The sequence below is a fragment of the Ctenopharyngodon idella genome, chromosome 17, assembly GCF_019924925.1.
Source record: "Ctenopharyngodon idella isolate HZGC_01 chromosome 17, HZGC01, whole genome shotgun sequence".
Lineage (NCBI taxonomy): Eukaryota > Metazoa > Chordata > Actinopteri > Cypriniformes > Xenocyprididae > Ctenopharyngodon > Ctenopharyngodon idella.
Window position 1 is genome coordinate 24,293,103 of NC_067236.1, and position 25,057 is coordinate 24,318,159.

Sequence of the window (25,057 nt, forward strand, 5' to 3'; positions counted from 1 at the left end):
TTGTTGGCCAAGACTAGGTTTCTGTAAGAGTAGACCAAGTCGGCCTCCCTGGTGGCAATCAGGGTCGAGTACGTTCCCCTGACAAGTGACTGGCTAGGGTTCCCTCGGGCCCCCTGGCGACATTCCCTTAAAGGTACCCTCTTTTCTTTGAAAAGAATTTGGTTCCAGAAGCCTTTGAGCGGCCTTGGTAGGCCTTCTGCGGAAGGCCTCTTTGAGGCTTATAGCTTGGGCTGTTGGCCATAGGGAATGCTGTCACTGACAGCCTATGTATGACCCGTAGAGGGAGTGGTTCTGGCATTTCAGTTGAAGCTGCTAGTTCTGATGTTTGTCTAGCCATTTTTGGCATGCACTCCCCTCAAGCATGGCGGTGTGGGTATATCGTTCCCCATATGCGTTTCAAACGCAGTGTAGAGTTCCCTTTCGAAAGGGTACGTCTCAGGTTACATATGTAACCATGGTTCCCTGAGAATAGGGAACGAGACACTGTGTTTCCTAGCCATACATTGGGGCTGCCTGCTGAACAGTCCCTTCAGACGATAAGGTACTGACAGGTTCTCTAGGCGCTCCTTATATACTTCCGGGTCGTGCTATGATGACGTCATAGGCTGTCGCCGGCCAATAAGATTGTCGTGAGTTGATATTTTTTTCAGACACCGGTTCACGCGGGAACCATGGTTACATACGTAACCTGAGACGATTTCAGCAGTGTCATGCAACGCAGTTACTACTACTAGCCACTTTGGCATGTTGAATTTTATATATAATATATACGTTTTTCAATTGTAGTCTTTTAAAAAGTCATCTGAAATAATAAACTAAATGTAATGTAGTGTTTTCAAAAATATAGATTTCTATAATATCTGAAACACTTCCAGTACTCATTTTCTGCAGAACAGTTACACAATACCAGCTGCGTTTTTTCGCTCTCTCATCTCTCCGACACCGAGTTGACACACAAACCCTCCTCCCCTCACTTACTCATTTCATTTGCTCTGGATGAATATTGTTGGTGATAAGTGTTAAGTGAACAGTTGAACGAGAACAGTTGAAAATGTAAACGCATGTGTAACAGCATATTGGATCCGTGCATCAGGTCTTAAAGTGACAGCTGCTATACCTGCTGCCAAATTATGAGATAGTATTAAAAATATCTATATGACAGTTTTCCCCATGGTAGTGAGGTCAAAATTGTGGCCAGTAAAAATGCTGAGTGGCTAGTAACTTTGGAAAACCACTAGCCACAGTAGCTGGTGAGCAAAAAAGTTAATGTCAAGCCCTGATTATATATATTGTATATATATTATATTGAACGCAGAATAAAAAATGGTAATCTAAGTAGTTCAGATTATTTTTTCCTGTCCTATAGGTGTCAGGTGTTAGTGGGCTAATCATAGCCAATAAAAAAGAAGACATGCAGATGAGGACATATATTACCTACAACAAAGGCCAGACATGGAGATTACTACAGCCTCCTGCAAAAGACACTACAGGACATGACATCAACTGCAACCTGGTGAGAACCGCTGGACAAATTTATCCAGATATACTGTACATTTCCATGAAAACATTGCCAAAAAAGGCATAAATCACCAACATAAAAGTAGGTGAAATACTATTTAACATAAGCCAGACATTATTAATGTTGATCCTATTACAGTGACACCCACTGCAACCACAGAAACGCCCACTTTTATTGAAAACAGCTACCGCATGAGACCCACTATAAACATTACACTATACTCATGCATTTTTACAGTGCAGCCCTGCAGAGAGAACTCCTTTAGTCTCACAGTGAGATGAGGGTGAACCACCAGCTACCAAACAGTAGCTCTGAATTCAGAGCTTTCTGATGGTTTGATTAAGACACACTACCTTCTCTGTATCTTTGTAATGACTTTCACTGATGTTTTACACTGTTCTGGAAGATTGGTGATTTCAATTAAGACATACTTGAACAACTTGAGTACATTTATCAGCAGATCTCAGAAAATCTTAATTACTTTATTTCCTGCTGCACCAAAAGACAGTGGGTTTGCACAGTGTTTGCACGTGTTGTCATTCTTTAGAAAGACAAGATGAAACAAGTTTTTTTCCAGTCCTTGTGCTTTGGTTATTTTAGGACTTATTACCAACTTAACCAAGAAGAATTCAGAACAATAATTCAGAAGCTTGTACACACAGCCACCTTGTGAGAACAATAGTTTGCTGCTTACTTGCATATGCAATTAGTTTTGAATCACTAGGTGGTTGATTGCATTTGTTTAACTGTATTTTTGAAACTGTATTGATGCTGAATTCTAATTGGCGTAATCACATTATGATTTTTTGAAGCTCTAAAATCAAAGATTTGATTTTGTTAGTTTCTGCAAGAACTGGGTCACACTAATTGTAAGGGATACTAAAAATATGGACAGAAGCCGGGGAGATCTGAAATGGATTAATTTGCACGGTTTTTGAAAGCTGATGCTATAGTCAGTTGATGCAGGGGAGATTATGCAGATAAATGTAAATGTATTGAAATAAAATTTAATACTGTGTAATGTTCTAATTTTCAGCCGTCGTGCTCTCTGCACCTTCACCTGCAGATGTCTGAAAACCCCTACACACCTGACACTATCTCCACCAAACACTCTGCTCCAGGGATTATAGTGGCCACAGGTGTGTGTAACTGTGACACTTCCTATATTGTTTTTTATGGTCCCCTAAGTGTTTCTGATAAATTAAAGTGAAGAAGGGATATAAACGTGCATGCTTTTAAATGCAGGCGTAGTTTGAGTGGCCATATCATGGCTTTCAAGTTGTTACATCTTTTTGTTTGCAGCTGCAGAGTTTGGCATGATTGGAACAAAAGCTCATTTCACTCTGTTCTTTTGCTTGTCAGACTCATTATAAAGTTATCTTCAAAACCCAAATAGCTTCTTGCATGAGTCTAGATAGATGCATGCTCAAAAAGTTAGCCATGCAGAGCACGCAGAAAATATGACCGGTGTCTTCCACATTCATAATTGCCTGTCATGTCCGACAGCTGTTCCGCAATCACTTTCCCATGCTCAGAGTGTATAAATATGGGATTTGAAAAATGTTTTTTTTTTTTTTTTTGTCACTGCCAGCAGCTTTACCAAATGTACTTCATGATGATTGTGGTCTTTCAGGGCACGCATACCCAACTGGCATTAACCCCACCAGACAATGTGCACCAAGAATTCATCAGGAAATCATAGATTATTGATTTAATATTATACTCTTGTGCAAAGGCAAAATGAAACTACACAATTGAGTTAACCTAAATGACTTAAATCAGGTCTCGTTGACCACAGGTTTTCAAGCTGGAGTCCAAGAAACCCCATGGGGATGGCAAATGGGGCGCAAAATATTTTGAGGGGAAAAAAGTTTTAAAAATGTGTTCAGATTTTTAAGGTACTTAAGATAAGAATGAGATGTGTAGTGTTTTTACATTTACTAAATTTAACATCTGCATACAGTTTTTGACAAAAAATGTGTTTTGTCTCAGATATGCTATAAACAAAAAAAATCCATAAATTTACTTTGGTGCAATGACATTATAAAATCAAAATATTTCATATTGGAAACAATTACTTTTTTGTCTTTACAGTGTCACACAATTTCTCTGATTACATCTTGCTCCGCCGGTGCCAGCCAACATCAGGAATCCCTCTTAGGCCCTGTTTACACCTAGTATTAAGATGCAGTCGATGGTCGATCGGATCACAAGTAGATGAGGGAGATGCATACCCATTTACATCTGGTGTTTTAATCCGTCTCTTTTGTCCACTTTCAACCTCTTCATTTTAAAGGATTAGTTCACTTTTAAATGAAAATTACCCCAAGCTTTACTCACCCTCAAGCCATCCTAGGTGTATATGACTTTCTTTTTTCTGATGAACACAATCAGAGAAATATTAATAAATATCCCGATGCATCCAAGCTTTATAATGGCAGTGAGCAGGATCTGAAGTATGAGTTCAGTGCTTCCATCCACATCCATCCATCATAAACATACTCCACACAGCTTTGGGGGATTAATAAAGTGAACCGATGCATTTGTATAAAAAAATATCCATATTTAACAAGTTATGAAGTAAAATGTCTAGCTTCCGCCAGACCGCCTTCCGTATTCTATATATTCCGTATCTTATATATCTATATCTAAGAAAATGGTGAGCCAACAGCAATTTAAGAAGTGTGTTCCTCCCTGTCCTCGTTATACCTTTAGATCACGATGGTGCCGCGCATGGCAGCCACAGTGCTTAGCTCTCCAGTGTTTGTACTGTTTTTGTTAGTTTTTCCTGTTTTTTGTTTTTTAAATACGATCAGTTTTACCAGGGATGAACTGCTGAACATTCAGCAGTACACACCACAAAATCTTTTACTGGATTTCGATTATACAGATGTTTTGTTGAATGTTGTATTCGGCAGCGCTGTTTAGACACTTCAGGACACGCAGACTGGGGAAGCACACCGGTGCGATCGTGAAACTCAGACAGTGCGGATTAAGAACGCCGCTGCCTAGCATCCATCTGGCAAATCTCCACTCTCTACCCAACAAAACGGACGAACTCCTTCTGCTCTCCCGGACAAATAAGTATTTTTCGAACTCGACTGCTCTGTGCTTCACGGAAACCTGGCTGAACGACACCATTCCGGACAGCGTGTTAAGTCTGCTGGGCTTTCAGCTGTTCAGAACAGATCGCGACGCAGAATCAACAGGGAAATCGTGCGGCGGCGGGATGTGCTTTTACATCAACGAAAGGTGGTGTTCAGATGTAACTGTGTTAAAGAAGATGTGCTGTCCCGATCTTGAAACACTCTTCATTAACTGCAAACCGTTCTATTCGCCATGGGAGGTTTGCTCGTTCATTCTGGTGAGTGTCTACATTCCTCCGCAAGCGCACGTGAGCTCGGCTTTACAGATACTCGCTGATATGATCACAGAAAATGAGCAACAACACCCGGACTCTGTTTTAATCATTCCCGGGGACTTTAATAAAGCGATTCTCTCACGTGAACTTCCAAAATACAGACAGCATGTTACTTGTCCCACCAGAGACAGTAATACACTGGATCACTGTTACATAGCAATAAAGGATGCATATCACTCTGTCCCACGGGCAGCTTTGGGGCTCTCTGATCACTGTTTAGTTCATCTCATACCGACCTACAGGCAGAAACTGAAATCAGCTAAACCTGTAGCAATGACTGTAAAGAGATGGACCACCGAAACAGAGCGGGCTTTACAAGCCTGTTTTGAATGGACTGATTGGAGTGTTTTTGAAGCTGCTGCCACCGATCTGGACGAGCTCACAGAGACTGTTACATCATATATCAGTTTCTGTGAGGATTTGTGCATTCCTACAAAGACTCATTTAACTTACAACAACGACAAACCGTGGTTCACTGCAAAACTCAGCCAGCTCCGTCAGGCCAAAGAAGATGCTCGCAGGAATGGGGACAGAGTCTTGTACAAACAGGCCAAATACACACTGGAAAAGGAGATCAGAGTGGCAAAGAGGAATTATTCCGATAAGCTTCAGAATCAGTTCTCTTCTAATGACATGGCTTCAGTGTGGAAAGGTCTGAAAGTCATCACCAATTACAAGACACCATCCCCCAGCTCTGTGGAGAATCAACAACTGGCAGACGATCTGAACGAGTTTTATTGCAGGTTTGAAAAAACACCATTCACACCTCCTGTAACCCCCGTCTCCCCCACACCTGCAATTCAGTTCAGTGAAGATGACGTGCGCCAGGTCTTCAGTAAGAACAAGAGAAGAAAGGCACCAGGCCCAGACAGGGTTTCTTCAGCCTGTCTGAAAACCTGTGCTGACCAGCTGGCCCCCATCTTCACACAGATCTTCAACAGATCACTGGAGCTGTACGAAGTCCCCTCATGCTTTAAACGCTCCACCATCATCCCCGTCCCAAAGAAACCCAAAATTACTGGACTTAATGACTACAGACCTGTGGCTCTAACGTCTGTGGCCATGAAATCATTTGAAAGACTGGTTCTGGCTTATCTGAAGGACATCACTGGACCCTTACTGGACCCCCTGCAGTTTGCTTACCGAGCAAACGGGTCTGTGAATGATGCAGTCAGTATGGGACTGCATTATGTTCTGCAGCATCTGGACACACCAGGGACTTATGTGAGGATCCTGTTTGTGGACTTCAGCTCTGCTTTTAACACCATCATCCCATCACTGGTCCAGCCCAAATTAACTCAGCTCTCCGTACCCACCTCTGTCTGTCACCAGCTTCCTGACAGACAGGCAGCAGCTAGTGAGGCTGGGAAAATTCTCATCCAGCACCCGCACCATCAGCACCGGCGCCCCTCAGGGCTGTGTTCTCTCCCCACTGCTCTTCTCCCTGTACACCAAAGACTGCATCTCTAAAGACCCCTCTGTCAAGCTCCTGAAGTTTGCAGATGACACCACACTGATCGGCCTCATACAGGACGGTGACAAGTCTGCTTACAGACTGGAGGTCTGGTGCAGTCTTAACAACCTGGAGCTCAACACGCTCAAGACAGTGGAGATGATCGTGGACTTCCGGAGAAATCCCCCTGCTCTCCCCCCACTCACCATCACGAACAGCACTGTGACTGCAGTCAATCAGGTTCCTGGGCACCACATTCTCCCAGGACCTGAAGTGGGACAACCACATTGAGTCCATTGTGAAAAAGGCCCAGCAGAGGACCTACCACAGGAGCTGCTGAAACAGTTTTACTCTGCCATCATTGAATCCATCCTCTGCACTTCTGTATCTGTCTGGTTTAGCTCAGCTACCAAATCTGACCTCAGAAGACTACAGAGGGTAGTCCGGTCTGCTGAGCGAATCATTGTTACAACCCTCCCCACTCTCCAAGAACTGTACTTATCCAGAGTGAGAAAATAGGCAAAGAAAATCACTCTGGACCCCTCACATCCAGCACACTCCCTTTTTGAACTGTTGCCATCTGGTCGACGCTACAGAGCTCTGAGCACCAGAACGACCAGACACAGGAACAGTTTCTTTACTCAGGCAATGCATCTCATGAACACTTGACAAACATGGAACACACAACACTATTATACATTATTTACTTAAAACACATACTTATTTATATTTCAAATTTGCACACATCATAACTGTACATACAAATTGTCTATATTATATATTGTTTTTTGCTTTTTTTGCACTTTGTCTATCTTGTATATTTGTATATTATTCTTTTATTCTTTTTATTATCTGTGTCTTGTTTTGTCGCTGTCACTCTGTTGCACTGTGGATCTTCTGTCACTAAAACAAATTCCTAGTATGTGTAAACATACCTGGCAATAAAGCTCTTTCTGATTCTGATTCTGATATTACAGACAGGGATACACACGACTTTTGTGTAAGCTGTTTGGGAGCGGAGCATGCCTGGTCAGCTCTCGAGGGAGCTGATTGTGAGCACTGCGAACTGGTACTTCCCGGCTGGCACTTTTCTCACAGAGCGGCCAGCTCTGCGTTCCCTGCTGTGCTGGTCTCGTGGCTGCTGAGGCAGTTCAGTGACTGCACTCGTGGGGTTTGCAGATGGACCTCTGGGTCCAGTGTTCAGCCTCGGGATCCGGAAGCCCTCCGAGGCTGGCCGAGAGATGGGAAGTGCATAAGAAAAGTAAATTAGATGAGCGCTTCCTGCAATCTGCACTGCAGCCTCCATGTCGGGGGGTTTGCCATTCTTTCAGGATCTCCACATTGAGGTGTCGAGATCCTGGAAAAAGCCATATTCAGCTAGGCTTTCGAGTCCCTCAGTGCATTATTATTTAGCTATTTTGGGACTCAAACAGAAAGTCTATAGGATGATGCCCAGGGTCTAAGAGACTCTGGCAGCGTATTTGTCACCCGACGCTGTGTCATCTCTTAAAGCCCCGACATTGCCCACCAAGCTGTGCTGTCTTACATCTTTGCTGGTGGGCACGGCATATATGGCAGCAGGTCAGGTTGCCACTTGTTTACACACAATGGCCATCCTTCAAGCATATCAAGCTGACCTGCTGAAAGATTAAGATGAGGGCAAAGGGGTGGGGCCCGACGACATTGAAGAGCTATGTCAGGCCACCGATCTTTCTCTCCGTTCCACTAAGGAGACGGTCCGCGCCATCAGCTGCTCAATGGCAGCTTTGGTGGTGATGGAGAGACACCAATTTTTTAACCTCTCAGGCATCAAGGAGAAGGACAAAGCTTTCCTCCTTGATGCCCCGTTGTCACCTCCTGGTCTCTTCGGTGATGCTATTGGACGGTCCTCAAGAGATTCCAGGAGGCCAAGAAACAAGCCTCAGCATTTCAGAGGTTCATACCACGCTGCACTAAATCCCATGAGGCTGCTGCCAAGGGGCAGACCCATCCATATGCGTCGACCTCCTCATACAAAGGAGAGTGTGGCCTCTCGAGCCCCCCCTCAAAAATCTCGGGGGCCAAAGCCACACTCCCAACTGAAGCCCGCAAAGGAGAAAGTTGATCTGAGGACCATCATTCTTTCTAATCGGGCTTCGGGAAAGAGGTCCTGATGGTCAAGTCAGGCCTCTGAGGGTGCCCCCTTCGGGGCTGGTGCAAAATACATCTGCTCCTCCATGGGAGCTTTTTGTTTGTTTTTATTTTTCTCCTGATTGGTTATAGCAGCACTGTGGGTGGCGCCCTGAACTCTGATTGTTTAGCTCGCCTCAGCATGCGTCAAAAGACGTGAGAGAGAATGGCCTCGAAGTCACATAGTGATGTCTGGCTTCACTTTGACAAGATAGATGAAAATACAGTTCAATGTAAGCTGTGCAGCGCCAAACTTTTATCTTGTGCTGAAAATATCCTTTAAATTCTATTCATAATTAATTCATTTAATTATGTAGATGAAAATATAACACAAATCTACCATAAACATGGCATTATAATGAGAACATTATAGAAATCTATCATAAATTCTGTCCTTGCCCGTGTTTCAGCATGCTGTCATGAAAGCGCATCACTGCTGGAGCTCTCTCTCACTCTTGCTATAGCGCGTAACTTCAAGTTTCATCCTTGGCATTTCATCCTTTTGTGCAGATACAAGTTGTAATGTTACATCTATATTATGTATCTAAGTTATCTGATTAATATCATAGGATGTGTCAGAACGGGCTTCAGTTTATTGGCATAAAGTCACTCTTCACCTCAGGCAGCTATTACTTTTAGATGCTTCTTTATTAATAACATTGCTGCATCATAATCAATCTATCAGTGTTCTAATCACGTGTTCATGTTTTCATAGACAAGTTTTCATGTCATATTTTAATTTTAACATTCATATTCATAACAGTCTTCAGATATTTTCATTATCTCCATTACGGCCATGCCCCACCCCCCGCACACGCCCTGCCCCCCGAGTACTCGATTACTTCTTTTTGAAACCTATCGATGATGGAAATGAAAAATTGCCAAAAATGCCCATCCCTAGTAGAAACTTATATTCGGTTAAACCTTGCCATGAACACATGTCAGGGGTCCACCACAAAATTAAATGGAATTCTAAATACAGTGGTGGGCCCAGAGCAGGCGCAGGTTGTGGAGCAAGAAGTTCAATCTCTTCTGGCAAAGGAGGCCATAGATATCATTCCTCCCCCAGAGAGAAACACCGGGTTCTACAGTATTTTATAGTTCAGAAAAAGGATGGAAGGTTACATCCCATTATAGATCTTCATCAGCTCAACTGTTCTCTGAGAAGATTCAGGTTCAAAATGCTAACGTTACCTCTTATCATGTGTCAAATCAAGTCTGAGGACTGGTTTGTCACGATCAATCTAAAGGACGCTTACTTTCATATCTCCATCCTTCCAGGACACAGGAAGTTCCTGAGGTTCGTTTTCGGGGGTGAAGCCTACCAATATCAGGTTCTTCCGTCTGGCCTAGCACTCTCCCCACGCACTTTCACAAAATGCATGGATGCAGCCCTAGCGCCCTACTGCCTAGAGATGTTTGTGGTATTGCTAGACCTGAGGCATTTTCTCCCAGACCTCACAGGCCATCATGTCCTAGTTCAGACAGACATCGATGGTCTTGTATATAAACCATCAGGGAGGTCTGAGGTCGTGCCCTCTATGCAAATTGGCATACCAGATCCTCCTATGGTCCCAGGGGAAACTGCTCTCTCTGAGAGCGATGTACATCCCAGGGCACCTAAATTTAGGAGCAGACGTCCTGTCGAGGGAGGGGCTGAGGCCCAGGGAGTGGAGGCTACACCCTGAGACGGTGCAGCTAATTTGAAGAAAATTCAGTCAGGCGGGTAAAGATCTCTTCGCAATTCAAGAGAGTTAGCATTGTCCCCCATGGTTCTCCCTATTTCATCCAGCTTCGTTGGGACTGGAAGCCATGGTACAGCTGTGGCCGAGGCTTCAGCTGTACGCTTTTCCCCCTATCGCTCTGCTCCCGGGAGTTCTAGAGAAAGTTCGCCAGGACAGGGTCCGGCTACTGGTGGTAGCTCCGTTCTGGCCATAGGAGAATCCCATCAGGAGGGATCTCCTAACGCAAGCCGGGGGCTCGAAATTTCACCCTTGGCCGGAGATGTGGAAACTGTGGGTCTGGCCCCTGAGGGGGACCAGTTCCTAAATGCAGGTCTCTTTACTGAGGTAGTAGAGACAATACTCAACTTTAGAGCTCCCTACACGAGGAAACTTTATGCTCTTAAGTGGAGAGTGTTTATTATATGGTGTAGGAGGTGTTAAACTGACTCAGTCAACCCTTTTTTTATCCTCCTCAAGTGTTGGCTAAACGTGAAAAGCTTGCTCTGTCCTGTCAGGGCCCTTGAGGTATATGTAAGAAAAACCTCTCAGTGGAGAAAATCTGATCAACTGCTGGTATGCTTCGGAACCCCTAAGAAGGGCTGCCCGGCTACCGAACCTACTCTGATCAGGTGGATTGTCTATAGCTTAGACCTGCCAGCCACGTCGGGATCTCAGGTGCTCATGTCCTGAGCTGTGCATTAATTGCTTCACACCAGGACAAGCATTCCGTCAGCATGGTGACGTGGGTATATCGTTCCCCATGACGACACAGTGCGAGTTCCCTCGAAAGTGAACATCTAAGTTTACGCATGTAACCATGGTTCCCTGAGAAGGGAATGAGACGCTGTGTCCCCTTGCCATACTTCCTGCATGCCTGGGAGCCACTTGCTTCAGATCAGTAGGCTGAAACAGCTGTGTTGCCGTTCTGTCCTTCAGAAGTGGACTAGTTGCACATGCCTTCAGGAGAGCTTACGCTGAAGGGATTCCCCAAAGTGTCCTCATGACGACGCAGCATCTTGTTCCCTTCTTAGGGAACCAGGGCTACATGCATAACCTGAGACAATATTTTACTTCATAACTTGTTAAATATGGATATTTTTTTTATACAAACCCATTGCTTCACTTCAGAAGGCCTTTATTAACCCCCCGGAGCTGTGTGGAGTATGCTTATGATGGATGGATGTGGATGGAGACACTTTCTTTTGATCATACTCGTTGATCCTTGCTCGCTGCCATTATAAAGCTCGGATGCGTCAGGATATTTATTAATATTTCTCCTATTGTGTTCACCAGAAAGGAGAAAGTCATATACACCTAGGATGGCTTGAGGGTGAGTAAAGCTTGGGGTAATTTTCATTTGAAAGTGAACTAATCCTTTATTAATCTAATAAACTCATCTTTAATAAACTAATCCTTTAATCCTTTCCCAAGTGTAAACAGGGCCTATGATGCGAGCAGTGTCATATTTGGGAGTATTTGGCATCAAAGAGTTTTAAAAACTCTGTCTTAGACTATGAACTGTCTTGTGACAGACAGATTTGGATCATATTCATATTTCAGAAAAAAATGTGAGAAAAAGTATAAATTAAAATTCAATAGTTTTACTGTTGTAGTGCAGTATAGAGCTCTAATGTGTTTATGTTCTTTCTTGTGTGTGCATAATTACCCAAATGCAACGAATACCACAGACCTCTTTATCTTTTTTTTTTTTTTTTTTTTTACCTGGTGGAATTCTATTGTGTTCCTTTCTATTCTAATAAACTCTATTGAAATAGAATCAAATCTCATCCTCCAGCATATGTATGGTTAATAATAATCCATCTGTCAAAGTTACAGCAGTATTTTTACTCTCAGGTAACATTGGGCCCGAGCTTTCCTTCTCTAATACAGGAATGTTCATCTCCTCTGATGCCGGCAACACATGGAGACAGGTAAACTGCTCACCTGCTCAGAGTCACCTCCTTGAGTGTTGACTATAGTAGTATTAAGATAAAAGCATCTGGTCACTGATCACCACTCAAACTCTAACTGTGAAAATCACAAAGAGACAGAATGCTGAATTACATTGCAGATTTTTGACTCTGTAAAAACTGTCTTTAGATTTTTGAAGAGGAGCACAGTGTGTGGTTTTTGGATCACGGAGGGGCTTTATTAGCTGTTACACAATCTGCTGTACCCACACGCCATTTATGGTAAGATAACATACATACAAACACAAACATTAATTAAAGCTGCAAGCAGCGATGAAAGGGCCCTCGCACCCGGGCTCACCGCCACCCGTTGGCCTCAGTAAAACAGTGAACAGTGGGCGACATGCATGTAAGCGAGTAAATACAAGAGAATTATGGTAAAGTCATTTCAAAGTGCCAGACTTCCTGCTGCCAACAGGTGGCGCTTTGAGCGTAACTGAATATTGCCATGTTGATGTCTCCAGGCCAGGACTATTATCGAACATGTGAAGTTTGGAGCAGATCGGACATCGTATGCCTGAGTTACAACAACTTCCTGTTTCGTGGCGTTAATTGCAAACATTAGCACTTAGCCAAGTGTTGCATGTTTTAACATGTTTCTAGTATGTTTGTACTTAGTGGCATATCGAAATGTGTTTCAGGGAGTGAATTACAGTGTAAAGCATGCCATTTCCTTTTGCCAGCAGGTGGTGCTATGACTAACTGAATATTGGCAAATAGATGTCTTTAGGTCAGGACTCTTATCACACATGTGAAGTTTGGGGCTGATCAGACACTGTATGCTTGAGTTACAACAACTTCCTGTTTCATGACGATAATAGCTTGCTTTAGCAGTCAGCTAGGTGTTGCTAGCATGATTTAGAATGTTTCTAGCATGTTTAGTAATCAATTGCATATTTTTGTATGTTGCTAGTAGTGCATCATATTGTTAAAAACGTCACTTCCTGTTGCCAGTAGGTGACGCTATTACTATAACTGAATATTGTCATGTAGATGTGTTCGGGGCAGGACTGTTATCAAACATGTGAAGTTTGGGGTAGATTGGACATTGTATGCCTGAGTTACAGCAACTTCCTCTTTCACTGTATTAATAGCATGCTTTAGCACTTAGCTAAGTGTTTTGCTAACATTTTTTCTAGTATGTTGCTAGCCTGTTTAAAACTTGCTGGCACATTTTAATATGCTGTCAGGAGACCATAACAACGTTAAATATGTCACTTCCTGTTGACAGCAGGTGGCGCTATGACTATAAGTGAATATGGGCATGGACATGTGTTCAGGACAGGACTTTTATCAAGTGTGTGAAGTTTGGGGCAGATCGGACATTGTTTGCCTTAGTTACAGCAACTTCCTGTTTCATGGCGAAACATCAAATTTTGTCAGGCCGCCAGGGACACGCCCTTTTACGAAAACTCAAGATCTTCGCAATTTAGCGTCGCACAAGCCTTATGATTACACAAACCAAATTTGAAGATGATCGGATTAAAACTGTAGGAGGAGTTTGTAAGTAAGTACGAGGCCTGAAAATGGCAAAAACTGCAAAAAAATCCCACAGGAAATTCAAAATAGCTGACTTACTGTTGTGTTTAGGACTTAGCTTCAAGAGACTTTTTTGTAGGTAATGGGACGGTTCACGTACGTACCAAATTTCGTACATGTACGTCGAACGTCGAATGCACATTATTCTGATAAAGTTTGAAGCAAATTGGGTTAAAATAAGAGGGTGATCTCAAAGCATGTTGGAAGTGACACACTTCCTGCTGCCAGTTGGTGGTGCTATAACTTTGACTCACAGTAGTCACAACCATGTGATCAGCCTTATACAATGAACACACAGCCGAAGTTTCATCAAAATCAATTAATGTATGCAGAAGTTATAACACTTCCTGTTTCCTATTTCTCGCCATAAATTCGTTGCCTCGCCACGGCCAAACCGTTTGAGATATCCAACATCCGTTTGCAATTTAACAACATCAGTGTCTTAGCACCAAGTTAAAAAGTTTGGTGTAAATTGTATAAAGCCTGTAGGAGTAGTAGTATAAAATTGATAGCCTGTTTTTTAAAAAAATTCACATTCAAACCAAAATAGCTGACTTCCTGTTGATCGCAGTTAATGACTGTAAATTAGAAAGTTGTCCGGCTTAATGAGACCAATATGTGTACCGAGTTTGGTGACTGTAGGTAAAACTAACCCCCCCACTTTTGTCAAAAGGTGGCACTGTAGGGCCCCTCCTCCCCGCCCGTTTCTAAGGTTTTGCCCATGTCTGCTGGCTGACATCTCTGACGTGTGTATCGAGTTTCATGCAATTTGAAGCATGCTGAGAGTCTCAAAAGCTTCCAAAACGAATATTAAAGTTTGATGCGTTGCCATGGCAACAGTGTTTGAGATATCACAATTCTTTTCAAAGGTCTACATTCACCATGTCTTGACATTATTGTGATGAAGTTTGAAGCAAATTGGGTAAAAATAAGAGGGTGATCTCTAAGCATTTTGAAAGTGACACAATTCCTGCTGCCAGTTGGTGGCGCTATAACTTTGACTCACAATAGTCACATCCATGTGACTCGTACAACGAATACACAGCTGAAGTTTCATAAAAATCAATCAATGTATGATAAAGTTATAACACATTTCCTGTCTCCCTTTTCTCGCCATAAATTCGTTGCCTCGCCATGGCAAAATCGTTCGAGATATCAGAAATCCGCTGGCAATTTTTCATCATCAATGTCTAATCGCCTAGGAGGAGTATATCAAATTCCAGAGCATGTGTTTTTAAAACAACCCATAATAACTGACTTTCTGTTGAGTTGGTGTATAACTTAGAGCACGAAAGTTGTTAGGCCCGATGAGGTCTATATGTGTACTGAGTTTCATACTAATACGTGCAAGCGTTTGATATATGGACCAAGTTTTCGGAGCCCATTCAAGGGGGCGCTGTCGAGCTCCCCTGCCACGCCTGGATACCAGCTTCTGCCCGGCCCTGATGGCCGCGGATTCCGATGTGTGTGCAAAGTTTCAAGAGTTTTTGAGCATGGTAAGGCCCCCAAAAAGCCCCGGATGACGGAAAAAAAAATAAATAAATAAATAAAATAATAATAATAATGATAATCCTTAGAAAAACAATAGGGCCCTGCGCCTTAGTGGCTTGGGCCCTAATAATTAAAGCTGCAAGCAGCGATGAAAGGGCCCTCGCACCCGGGCTCACCGCCACCCGTTGGCTTTAGGAAAACAGTGAACAGTGGCGAGAAAATACAAGAGAATTATGGCAAAGTCATTTCAAAGTGGCACACTTCCTGCTGCCAACAGGTGGTGCTTTGACCGTAACTGAATATTGCCATGTAGATGACTTCAGGCCAGGACTATTACCAAACATGTAAAGTTTGGAGCAGATCGGACATTGTATGCCTGAGTTACAACAACTTCCTGTTTCGTGGCGTTAATTGCATACATTAGCACTTAGCAGAGTGTTGCATGATTTAACGTGTTTTTAGTATGTTTGGTACTTTGTGGCGTATTGAAATGTGATCGTGGGATTGAATTACAGTGTGAAGCATGCCATTTCCTGTTGCCAGCAGGTGGCGCTATGACTAAGTGAAAATTGGCATATAGATGTCTTTAGGCCAGGACTTTCATCACACATGTGAAGTTTGGGGCAGATCAGACACTGTATGCTTGAGTTACAACAGCACTGCCTTCACACATTATATGTATGTTATATGTGTGGACTAGAGAGATTATGCATTTTTGAGTTCATTGCAGTTCATCTCTAACTTTTTGCATATATTTTATTCAAGTTTTTGAAGTTCCCACATGCTTAAACGTCAGCTTTGATACAAGGACTGGCAGATAGAAACAGCAGGCAATAGGTCTTATCATATCAAACATTTGGAATCCTTTCAACGGAAAGTGCCTGTCGTGGCTTTGTAGTGCAGGTGGCTGTGTTTGCCAGGGCTTTTATGCTCATGTTGGGGAGGGTTAAGGTTTGAAGCAGAGGTGGGATTTGGTGGGCTTCCGTTCACATGTTGTTCTTGCCACGTCACACATGCGGCTTTGATGTACTAAGCTCTGAAACGTTGTCAGGATCAATTAGGCCGCGGAAGATAATTTGTATCCTCCTGTGGGTTGGTGATGTTAGAACAGGAGTCTGATGTGTGTGCGGGTGTTCAGCCATCAACTTGGGTGACTTTGACCCATATCTACAGCAACAGAAACACCACGCCAGAAAATCCTTTCTACATGACAATATGCTGTGACGAACAGACTATTACTTCTGTTGGAAACAATAAAATACAGAGAACAGTAAACTTTTAAAAGCATTATGAAGTGAAGATATGCGTTCAACAGTATTGAGGCCGGTTTCTAAAAGAAATCTTTCAGTGTCACGTCAGTGATCCTTCAGGTTTGGTGCTCAAGAAACACTTCTTATTATCAATGTTGAAAACATTTGTGTAGCTTAATATTTTTTGTGGAAACTGTGATACAAATTTTCCAGGATTCTTTGATGAATATAAAGTTAAAAAGAACAGCATTTATTTGAAATGAAAATCCTAACATATAAATGTCTTTGCTGTCACTTTTGATCAATTTGATGTGTCCTTGCTGAATAAAAGTATTACTTTCTTAAAAAAAAATCTGACTCCAACCTTTTGAATGATGGAGTGTATAAATGAAAGATGTTGTTTACTATTAAAAGCATGAAAGCAGAAATGCACTTTCTGCCAACTCAGCAATGCCAGATATTTGCAGTTATAGAACCAAATTACCCCTAAATTAACTTGATCTAAACAAAGATTGCCAAGAGCACAACTAGCACACAACTAACCTGTAAGGTCAGGTTAAACATTCAAAACTCAGAGTATAGGGCAAACAGGAGGGCTCTAAATATCCAAGAATAAATGTCATGGACACAATCAGGGGCTTTTAAATACAAGATATTCATAGAAAGATCTGAAAACAAAACACACTGAAGAGGCACTTACAGAGAGCAAAATAACAAAATGTAATGCAAAGGACAGAAGGAAAGCAGAATAAAGAGATGCAACATAATAGGACAATGAAATGCAAAAGAGACTGAATGTGTAATGAGACATAATATACATTATACATGACTAATAATGATTAGAGGGAAATGTAAACACAAGTGGGGTATGGTGAATAATTTTGTCTTGATATTTTTCGATGAGATTTGATTAATTTTGATTTTAATATAATTATGCAGATGTAGCCCACATTATTGCAACATTATTGTTAATGCAGTGACTCCGCAATGACTTGTTTTTGTGGATCTGCTAAATATTCTCAGATGACTGAACAAATGCATCTTCTATTTTTATATCTTTGTCAAATGTGCACTGTACAGTATATTAATCAGAATATGAACCTAATGTGCTTTGCCAGAGAAATGAAAAAGATTTGTGTATGTGTGTGTAGGATTAGTTTGGATGAAGGCCGGCAGTGGGACAAACTCAGCTTTTCGTCTACACCCCTATTTGTTGATGGGGTTTTGATGACTCCAGAGACTGAGAATCGCATCATTACGTAAGAATTTTTTTTACCTCATCTTCTTAGCCACACTGATCTAAATAGTCCAGGAGGTGTCAGTAAAGAACCCTCACTTACTTGGGATCATTATTATCAGATTCACTCTTTTCATTTGCATGTCTGGACTATGATCCTGCATATTTACTTGTACTGACAGCACTGTAGTTTTACTGACACTTCCTATTAGTCCTTTACGGATTTGCTGTAGCAAAATGTGTTTTTTTGGTCCTTTAGCAACTTTAAACAATGTAAAAAAAAAGTAAACACATCCTGTTGTACTTAAGCACCTCTGTCCTCGTAGATTCTTCGGGCACTTTAGTTACCACTCCGACTGGCAGCTGATAAAGATTGACTACAGCTCCTTGTTTGGGCGGAAATGCACAGATGGAGACTTTCAGACATGGCACCTCCATAACAAGGTTGTCACCTCACATTTATCAACACGCCTTGCTGTTTGGTCTCAACAGAAAAGCACTAATTCACTCACTCAACATTCAACATGAGTTTCTTTTGGCACTGAATTCGCTAGTAATTAGGGCGGTACTCAAGATTATTTTCACCTCTGGGGTAACATGCCCAAGCAGAATGGATATTAATGGAGTCGTAATGGATTTTTGCAACAGATCTCGGCACATAATGTTGGTGACGTTGTCCATCAGCTGCTTTGACTCTCACTTGTGTTTTTACAGTCAGCATCTAGTGCATGCCAAATCTGTTTTCTGGAAAGCACAATACGCTTTTTAAAATTCGTACAAACTATTATAGCCATCCTTAGCTAAGCAGAAGGAGTGTAACATACAATGTAACTGGAAAACTGTGAGCCTGTTTTGGGGGAAATCATGTGAATAAGTGACATTTTTATGTACATTTAAGGGCGAGCTGTGTGTGATGGGAGAGAGACAGGTGTATATGAAAAGGAAGCCTGGCACACGCTGCACTCTGGGTCGGGAGTATTCTCGAGTCGTTTCAGCTGAGTCCTGCTTCTGCACTCTCTATGACTTTGAGTGGTGAGTCACAGGCACGCATACACATACGTGCACATGCGTGGAAATTCAAAGCAGCTGCTTAACCAATGGAGGAAATGAGTGACAGTAACTCTTGCGGATCAAAGGACTCAGTGTCGCATGCAGAGAACAAAAGCTGCAGGGATCCAACCAATTATACAGATGAACTAAGTGGCATTTGAATGTTTAAAAAAAACATTCCTTCGTCACATGTCTGCTCAGTGCAGCTTATGATACTGTTGCAATCACTACATTAAATTAGCTTGCTCTTAAGGCGGCAAGGTAAATCCTGGTTTTACATGGGTCTTTCGTAATTATATCGCTATACTGATGGAGATGTCTTTATAAGCCCACCACGATGCACATGGAGACACACTCCTGCAATGATCGTAACTATGACATAAATCTCACTTGTACTGCACACTGGCTCCATTAGAGTTGTCTGCTCTTAGGCAAATTACACATATGAATGAGAGGCGCGTGGAATTAGCATAATGTCAAATGATTAATTATCTCCAAATGAATAAGTAATGAATATTTAAATGGATGATAAATATGGCAGTGACCTGATTAGCCTGAAGGAGCTGGTTTTACTGAGTTTAGCCCTGATCCCCTACAGCAGTTTAAATGTTGTAAACGCGCAACTCAAGGCTACCGTGCTGCTGAAATGTTTGCTCATCAGGGTTCCATCTAGGAACGCATACAATGAATACAATGCTGACTTTTGCTTTTGCTTTTATCTTTCATGCATTTCCCATATTGTACACACTACATTTACTATAAGAGCTTCCTTCAAATACCAAAAAAGGTTAGACAGTCAGAAACAGAAAACAGAAGTTTGTTGAATTACTAAAAATATTAAAATTAAAACTAAAATCAAAATAAAGCTAAATAGAAATTAAAAAAATAATAATACAACTGGCAAAATCGCATAAAATGACTAAAATTAAAATATAGAAATAAAAGCAAATTCAGAATATTAATATACTACAATAGTATATAAATAATAATAAAAATAAAAATAACACTGTTCCAAATGCAATTGTAATTTTAACTGCAGAGGTATTCAACAAATCAGGTGATGTGTGGTAAGTTGCACAATTTTTTAGAAATGAATAAAAATAAGGCAGGTAACTTTTAATTCATTTTCAAATCATTTGAATAAAAATTATACATTTGATTCTCTTTTCTACTAATAAACCTTAAACTTAGGTTTAAAATATTTCTTTGGTTATAATTTTTTTTTTTTTTTTTTTTTTTTATAAACTCTTATAGCAAACTACTGGAAAGGTCAAGGAAAAATCGTGTCAGATAGAGTGGGAATCTTTTATATAGACAACACAGGAACAATACAGTGAAAATTTAAAAATAGGGTTTTAGTTGATCCTATGGTGCAAGAGAAAGCCATTGAAAAAAACTTTATTTTGCAGTGTATGTAAAGTACAGTCTATAGTATATATTCAAGCCACTTCTCTATATAGACTGCTGTGGCATCATAGAGAGGAGCTTAACCAAACTGAATAATTGATGTGTTTTTATGATTTCCCTGCAGTGATTATGGGTTTGAGAGACAGGCCAGTGGAAAATGTGCACCTGCATTCTGGTATGATGTCAATTTACCAGCGCACACCTGCAGCTATGGACAGCGCTTCCGCAACAGCACAGGGTAACACACATGCACAGATGCACAGAGAAACACAGACCCACAAACAAATGTACACACATTGCAGTATGATTCATAGATGCAATATGAATCTTCTGTTTGGCTTAAATTATTAGCAGTCCTGCCCTAAATGACCATATGTAGCCTGCATAAGATTGTTTGAGTAAACCTTTTTTTTGTTTGTGTATCAACTACATGCCCCTTTTTGTGTTTCTGCTGGTAACAGAGGTGTTTTCTAAAGTATTGTGCATGTCGATGCAGGTACAGGAGAGTGCTGTTGAATAACTGTAGAGAAGGTCTGATGGATACACTGAGTCCCAGAATGCAACAGTGTAAACCCATAGCACCAAGTGGCCTACAACTGAGCACCATCAACTCTCAGCTCACTGCTGTACTGGGAACAAACATCACCTTCAGAGTAGCCTTGCAAAATGTGAGTTAGCAGCTCCACACACACACACACACACACACACACACACACACACACACACACACACACACACAAAGTAATTCATATGGTAAGGTGTTGTGCTTAGTGGTTCTCAAACTTTTTTAGGTGGCAGACCACTTCAAGAATAAGACAAATTTCCAAACCACCAAAACCCTAAATCTCATAAGGAAGTCTCATTCAATATCCTTTTCATCAATCCTGTCTTGAGCCACCAAGCCATAATTTGCTACAAACCCGATTCCAAAAAAGTTGGGACACTGTACAAATTAAGAACAAAAAAGGAATGCAATAATTTACAAATCTCATAAACTTATATTTTATTCACAATAGAATATAGATAACATATCAAATTTTGAAAGTGAGACATTTTGAAATGTCATGCCAAATATTGGCTCATTTTGGATTTCATAAGAGCTACACATTCCAAAAAAGTTGGGACAGGTAGCAATAAGAGGCCGGAAAAGTTAAATGTACATATAAGGAACAGCTGGAGGACCAATTTGCAACTTATTAGGTCAATTAGCAACATGATTGGGTATAAAAAGAGCCTCTCAGAGTGGCAGTGTCTCTCAGAAGTCAAGATGGGCAGAGGATCACCAATTCCCCCAATGCTGCGGCGAAAAATAGTGGAGCAATATCAGAAAGGAGTTTTTCAGAGAAAAATTGCAAAGAGTTTGAAGTTATCATCATCTACAGTGCATAATATCATCCAAAGATTCAGAGAATCTGGAACAATCTCTGTGGGTAAGGGTCAAGGCCGGAAAACCATACTGGATGCCCATGATCTTCGGGCCCTTAGACAGCACTGCATCACATACAGGAATGCTACTGTAATGGAAATCACAACATGGGCTCAGGAATACTTCCAGAAAACATTGTCGGTGAACACAATCCACCGTGCCATTCGCCGTTGCCGGCTAAAACTCTATAGAAGCCATATCTAAACATGATCCAGAAGCGCAGGCGTTTTCTCTGGGCCAAGGCTCATTTAAAATGGACTGTGGCAAAGTGGAAAACTGTTCTGTGGTCAGACGAATCAAAATTTGAAGTTCTTTTTGGAAAACTGGGACGCCATGTCATCCGGACTAAAGAGAACAAGGACAACCCAAGTTGTTATCAGCGCTCAGTTCAGAAGCCTGCATCTCTGATGGTATGGGGTTGCATGAGTGCGTTTGGCATGGGCAGCTTACACATCTGGAAAGGCACCATCAATGCTGAAAGGTATATCCAAGTTCTAGAACAACATATGCTCCCATCCAGACATTGTCTCTTTCAGGGAAGACCTTGCATTTTCCAACATGACAATGCCAGACCACATACTGCATCAATTACAACATCATGGCTGCGTAGAAGAAGGATCCGGGTACTGAAATGGCCAGCCTGCAGTCCAGATCTTTCACCCATAGAAAACATTTGGCGCATCATAAAGAGGAAGATGTGACAAAGAAGACCTAAGACAGTTGAGCAACTAGAAGCCTATATTAGACAAGAATGGGACAACATTCATATTCCTAAACTTGAGCAACTTGTCTCCTCAGTCCCCAGACAAACGTCTGGGGACTGAGGAGACAAGTTGCTCAAGACTGTTATAAAAAGAAGAGGGGATGCCACACAGTGGTAAACATGGCCTTTCTTCCAACTTTTTTGAGATGTGTTGATGCCATGAAATTTAAAATCAACTTATTTTTCCCTTAAAATGATACATTTTCTCAGTTTAAACATTTGATATGTGATCTATGTTGTATTCTGAATAAAATATTGAAATTTGAAACTTCCACATCATTGCATTCCTTTTTTATTCACAATTTGTACAGTGTCCCAACTTTTTTGGAATCGGGTTTGTAGACCAGTATTTCCCAACCGGGGTGCCGTCTGGCGAGAGCAGGGGTGCCATGTAAAAAATACTTCAAACATTTTTATATTGCTAAAATGTGTAAAAAATAAAAAGCAGTTAATATATACCATCAATCTCTGATGTCTCCAATGACAACAAATGGCACACACAAATTCATAATAAAAATGCAAATCACTAGAAAGGTTGGTCTGAATTTCGGCGTGGGATTGTGCATCATTTTCTTTCCTGTGCTCACATCAAAAGTGCGCACACATAAAGCCACCTCTCAAGCAGCCCGAGAGTGCCAAATTGATTTCTTTTTCGCGGCTTGTTGCACTTAAACGGTCAAATACACACAAATGTACACACAACTTTCACAATGTCCATCTTGCTGAGTATTCACATAAACACAATCAGTTTTGTTCTAAGTGAACGTTAACAATTCAGAAAGAAAACGCACATGCAATAGTATATTGGATCCATGCAGCAGGTCTTAAAGTGACAGCAGCCTAATAAACATGTTGCTGTCCATGTTTTTAATGTTAATAAAACAACAAGCAACAGACAAAGAGAAAATCACTCACTGCTCTTGACTGAATAACTTTTGTAACTTCTGTAGTTATCTGTATTTAATTTTTACAATGAAGACTATCCAAGGTTATTTTACATTTAATAACTTTATTCAGTTTCTGTAGTATTTCTTACCTGAATAGTCCTACTACTGTTAAACCTATACCAGAAAAACTTAAAGCAATTTATTTCATTTGTATCTTTATTCTATTGTATTTATTTGTGCTATCATTAGTAATTTATTTATTTGTTCTTATTTTATTACTGAATAGTCAGTAATAAAATAAGAAAAAATACTTGTCTTCAAAAAAATTTAAGTTTGAAATCAAGCTGTCTTGTGCAATTGCAACAAAATTACTCCATTGTATAAACACATATATATTGGGTGAGCAAACATTTAGGTGAGATAGTTGTAATGGTAACTGAGCAATGTTTATGTATGACTAAAAGCCTAAATTTAAATCTGTCATTATATAAAGTGATCTCTTCAGAAGAATTTATTGATTGCCTAGACTTTCAATGGACGAACAAAACATTTGATAATATTAAAAATATCTAGGGTGAATTCAGGTTGACTGGGACACTTTTTGCCATTGAGATGACTGGAAAAAAGGTCCCAATAAATCTGAATTCACCCTATATGACAGTAGCCTATGTACGGCGGTTCTTCCCTGTGGTATCGAATATTGATACCCTGAAATTAACTAGACTGCTATTAATGAACTTTAACAAGCCAAGTCACTTGCTAAGAAGACCTTTTACGTGCACTACCGTTCAAAAGTTTGGGGTCAGTAAGATTTTGTTTTTAGAGTAACTAATACTTTTAATTAGCAAGAATGAATTAAATGTATCAAAAGTTAAAGTAAAGACATTTATAATGTTACAAAAGATTTCTACTTCAGCATATAATATCAAATCAACATATAAGAATGATTTCTGAAGGACGATGTGACACTGAAGACTGGAGTGATGACTATGAAAATTCATACTGTATGTTTGTCAAATAAATACAGCTTTAGTGAGCATAAGAGACTTCTTTCAAAAACATTACAAAATCTTACTGACCATAAACTTGAACAGTAGTGTAAAACGTCTCGGTTATGTATGTAACCCTCGTTCCCTGAAGGAGGGAACGGAGACGTACGTCAGTAGTGACCGACGAATTGGGATATCGCTAGAGAGCCCTATCAGCTTCGAGTGAAGTACAACAGGCCAATGGAGTTGGCGTGCGATATTTGCATAATGCGCACCGCCCCCGCCAGGTGGTATAAATAGGGGAGCAGATGCCATCGCACTCTGTTTTTCGCTGAGGAGACAATCTAGTCCGCACTACAGTGAGGGTACAGCAACTGTGGCGACGGGACGTACGTCTCCGTTCCCTCCTTCAGGGAACGAGGGTTACATACGTAACCGAGACGTTCCCTTTCAGTCGGTCACGTTCGACGTACGTCAGTAGTGACCGACGAATTGGGATCCCAAATAAAGCGTCACAGTATGAACCCCTTCCAGTGCCCAGCGCAAGCTCTAGCCACCCGGCGCACCAGTGGGACGGGGAAGGGGGTGAGCTTACGCAGAGAGAGTCTACTGCTGTTCCGACATACCCACTAAGTAAACTAGACTACACTGGGGAAGCGAACCCGTAGGGGACGCTGCGGAGACCACTACCCACCCGTAGGGGAGGAATTTACGTGGAGAGTACACATATGGACTGGCCGTGGGCAGTACGCATATGGAGTC

At 41.3% G+C, this 25,057-nt stretch overlaps 1 protein-coding gene across 2 annotated transcripts in view; it reads left to right on the forward strand.

Annotated features, from left to right (window-relative positions):
• Window positions 1–25,057, forward strand: part of sorcs3b (sortilin related VPS10 domain containing receptor 3b) — a 100,931-nt gene that overhangs the window by 50,483 nt on the left and 25,391 nt on the right. For both annotated transcript variants that reach the window (XM_051867727.1, XM_051867728.1), the window contains exons 10-18: window positions 1,367–1,513; window positions 2,556–2,658; window positions 12,141–12,217; window positions 12,387–12,478; window positions 17,688–17,795; window positions 18,100–18,217; window positions 18,672–18,805; window positions 20,355–20,468; window positions 20,727–20,898. In XM_051867727.1, coding sequence (XP_051723687.1) covers window positions 1,367–1,513; window positions 2,556–2,658; window positions 12,141–12,217; window positions 12,387–12,478; window positions 17,688–17,795; window positions 18,100–18,217; window positions 18,672–18,805; window positions 20,355–20,468; window positions 20,727–20,898 — 1,065 coding nt within the window. The remainder of the gene's footprint in view (window positions 1–1,366; window positions 1,514–2,555; window positions 2,659–12,140; window positions 12,218–12,386; window positions 12,479–17,687; window positions 17,796–18,099; window positions 18,218–18,671; window positions 18,806–20,354; window positions 20,469–20,726; window positions 20,899–25,057) is intronic.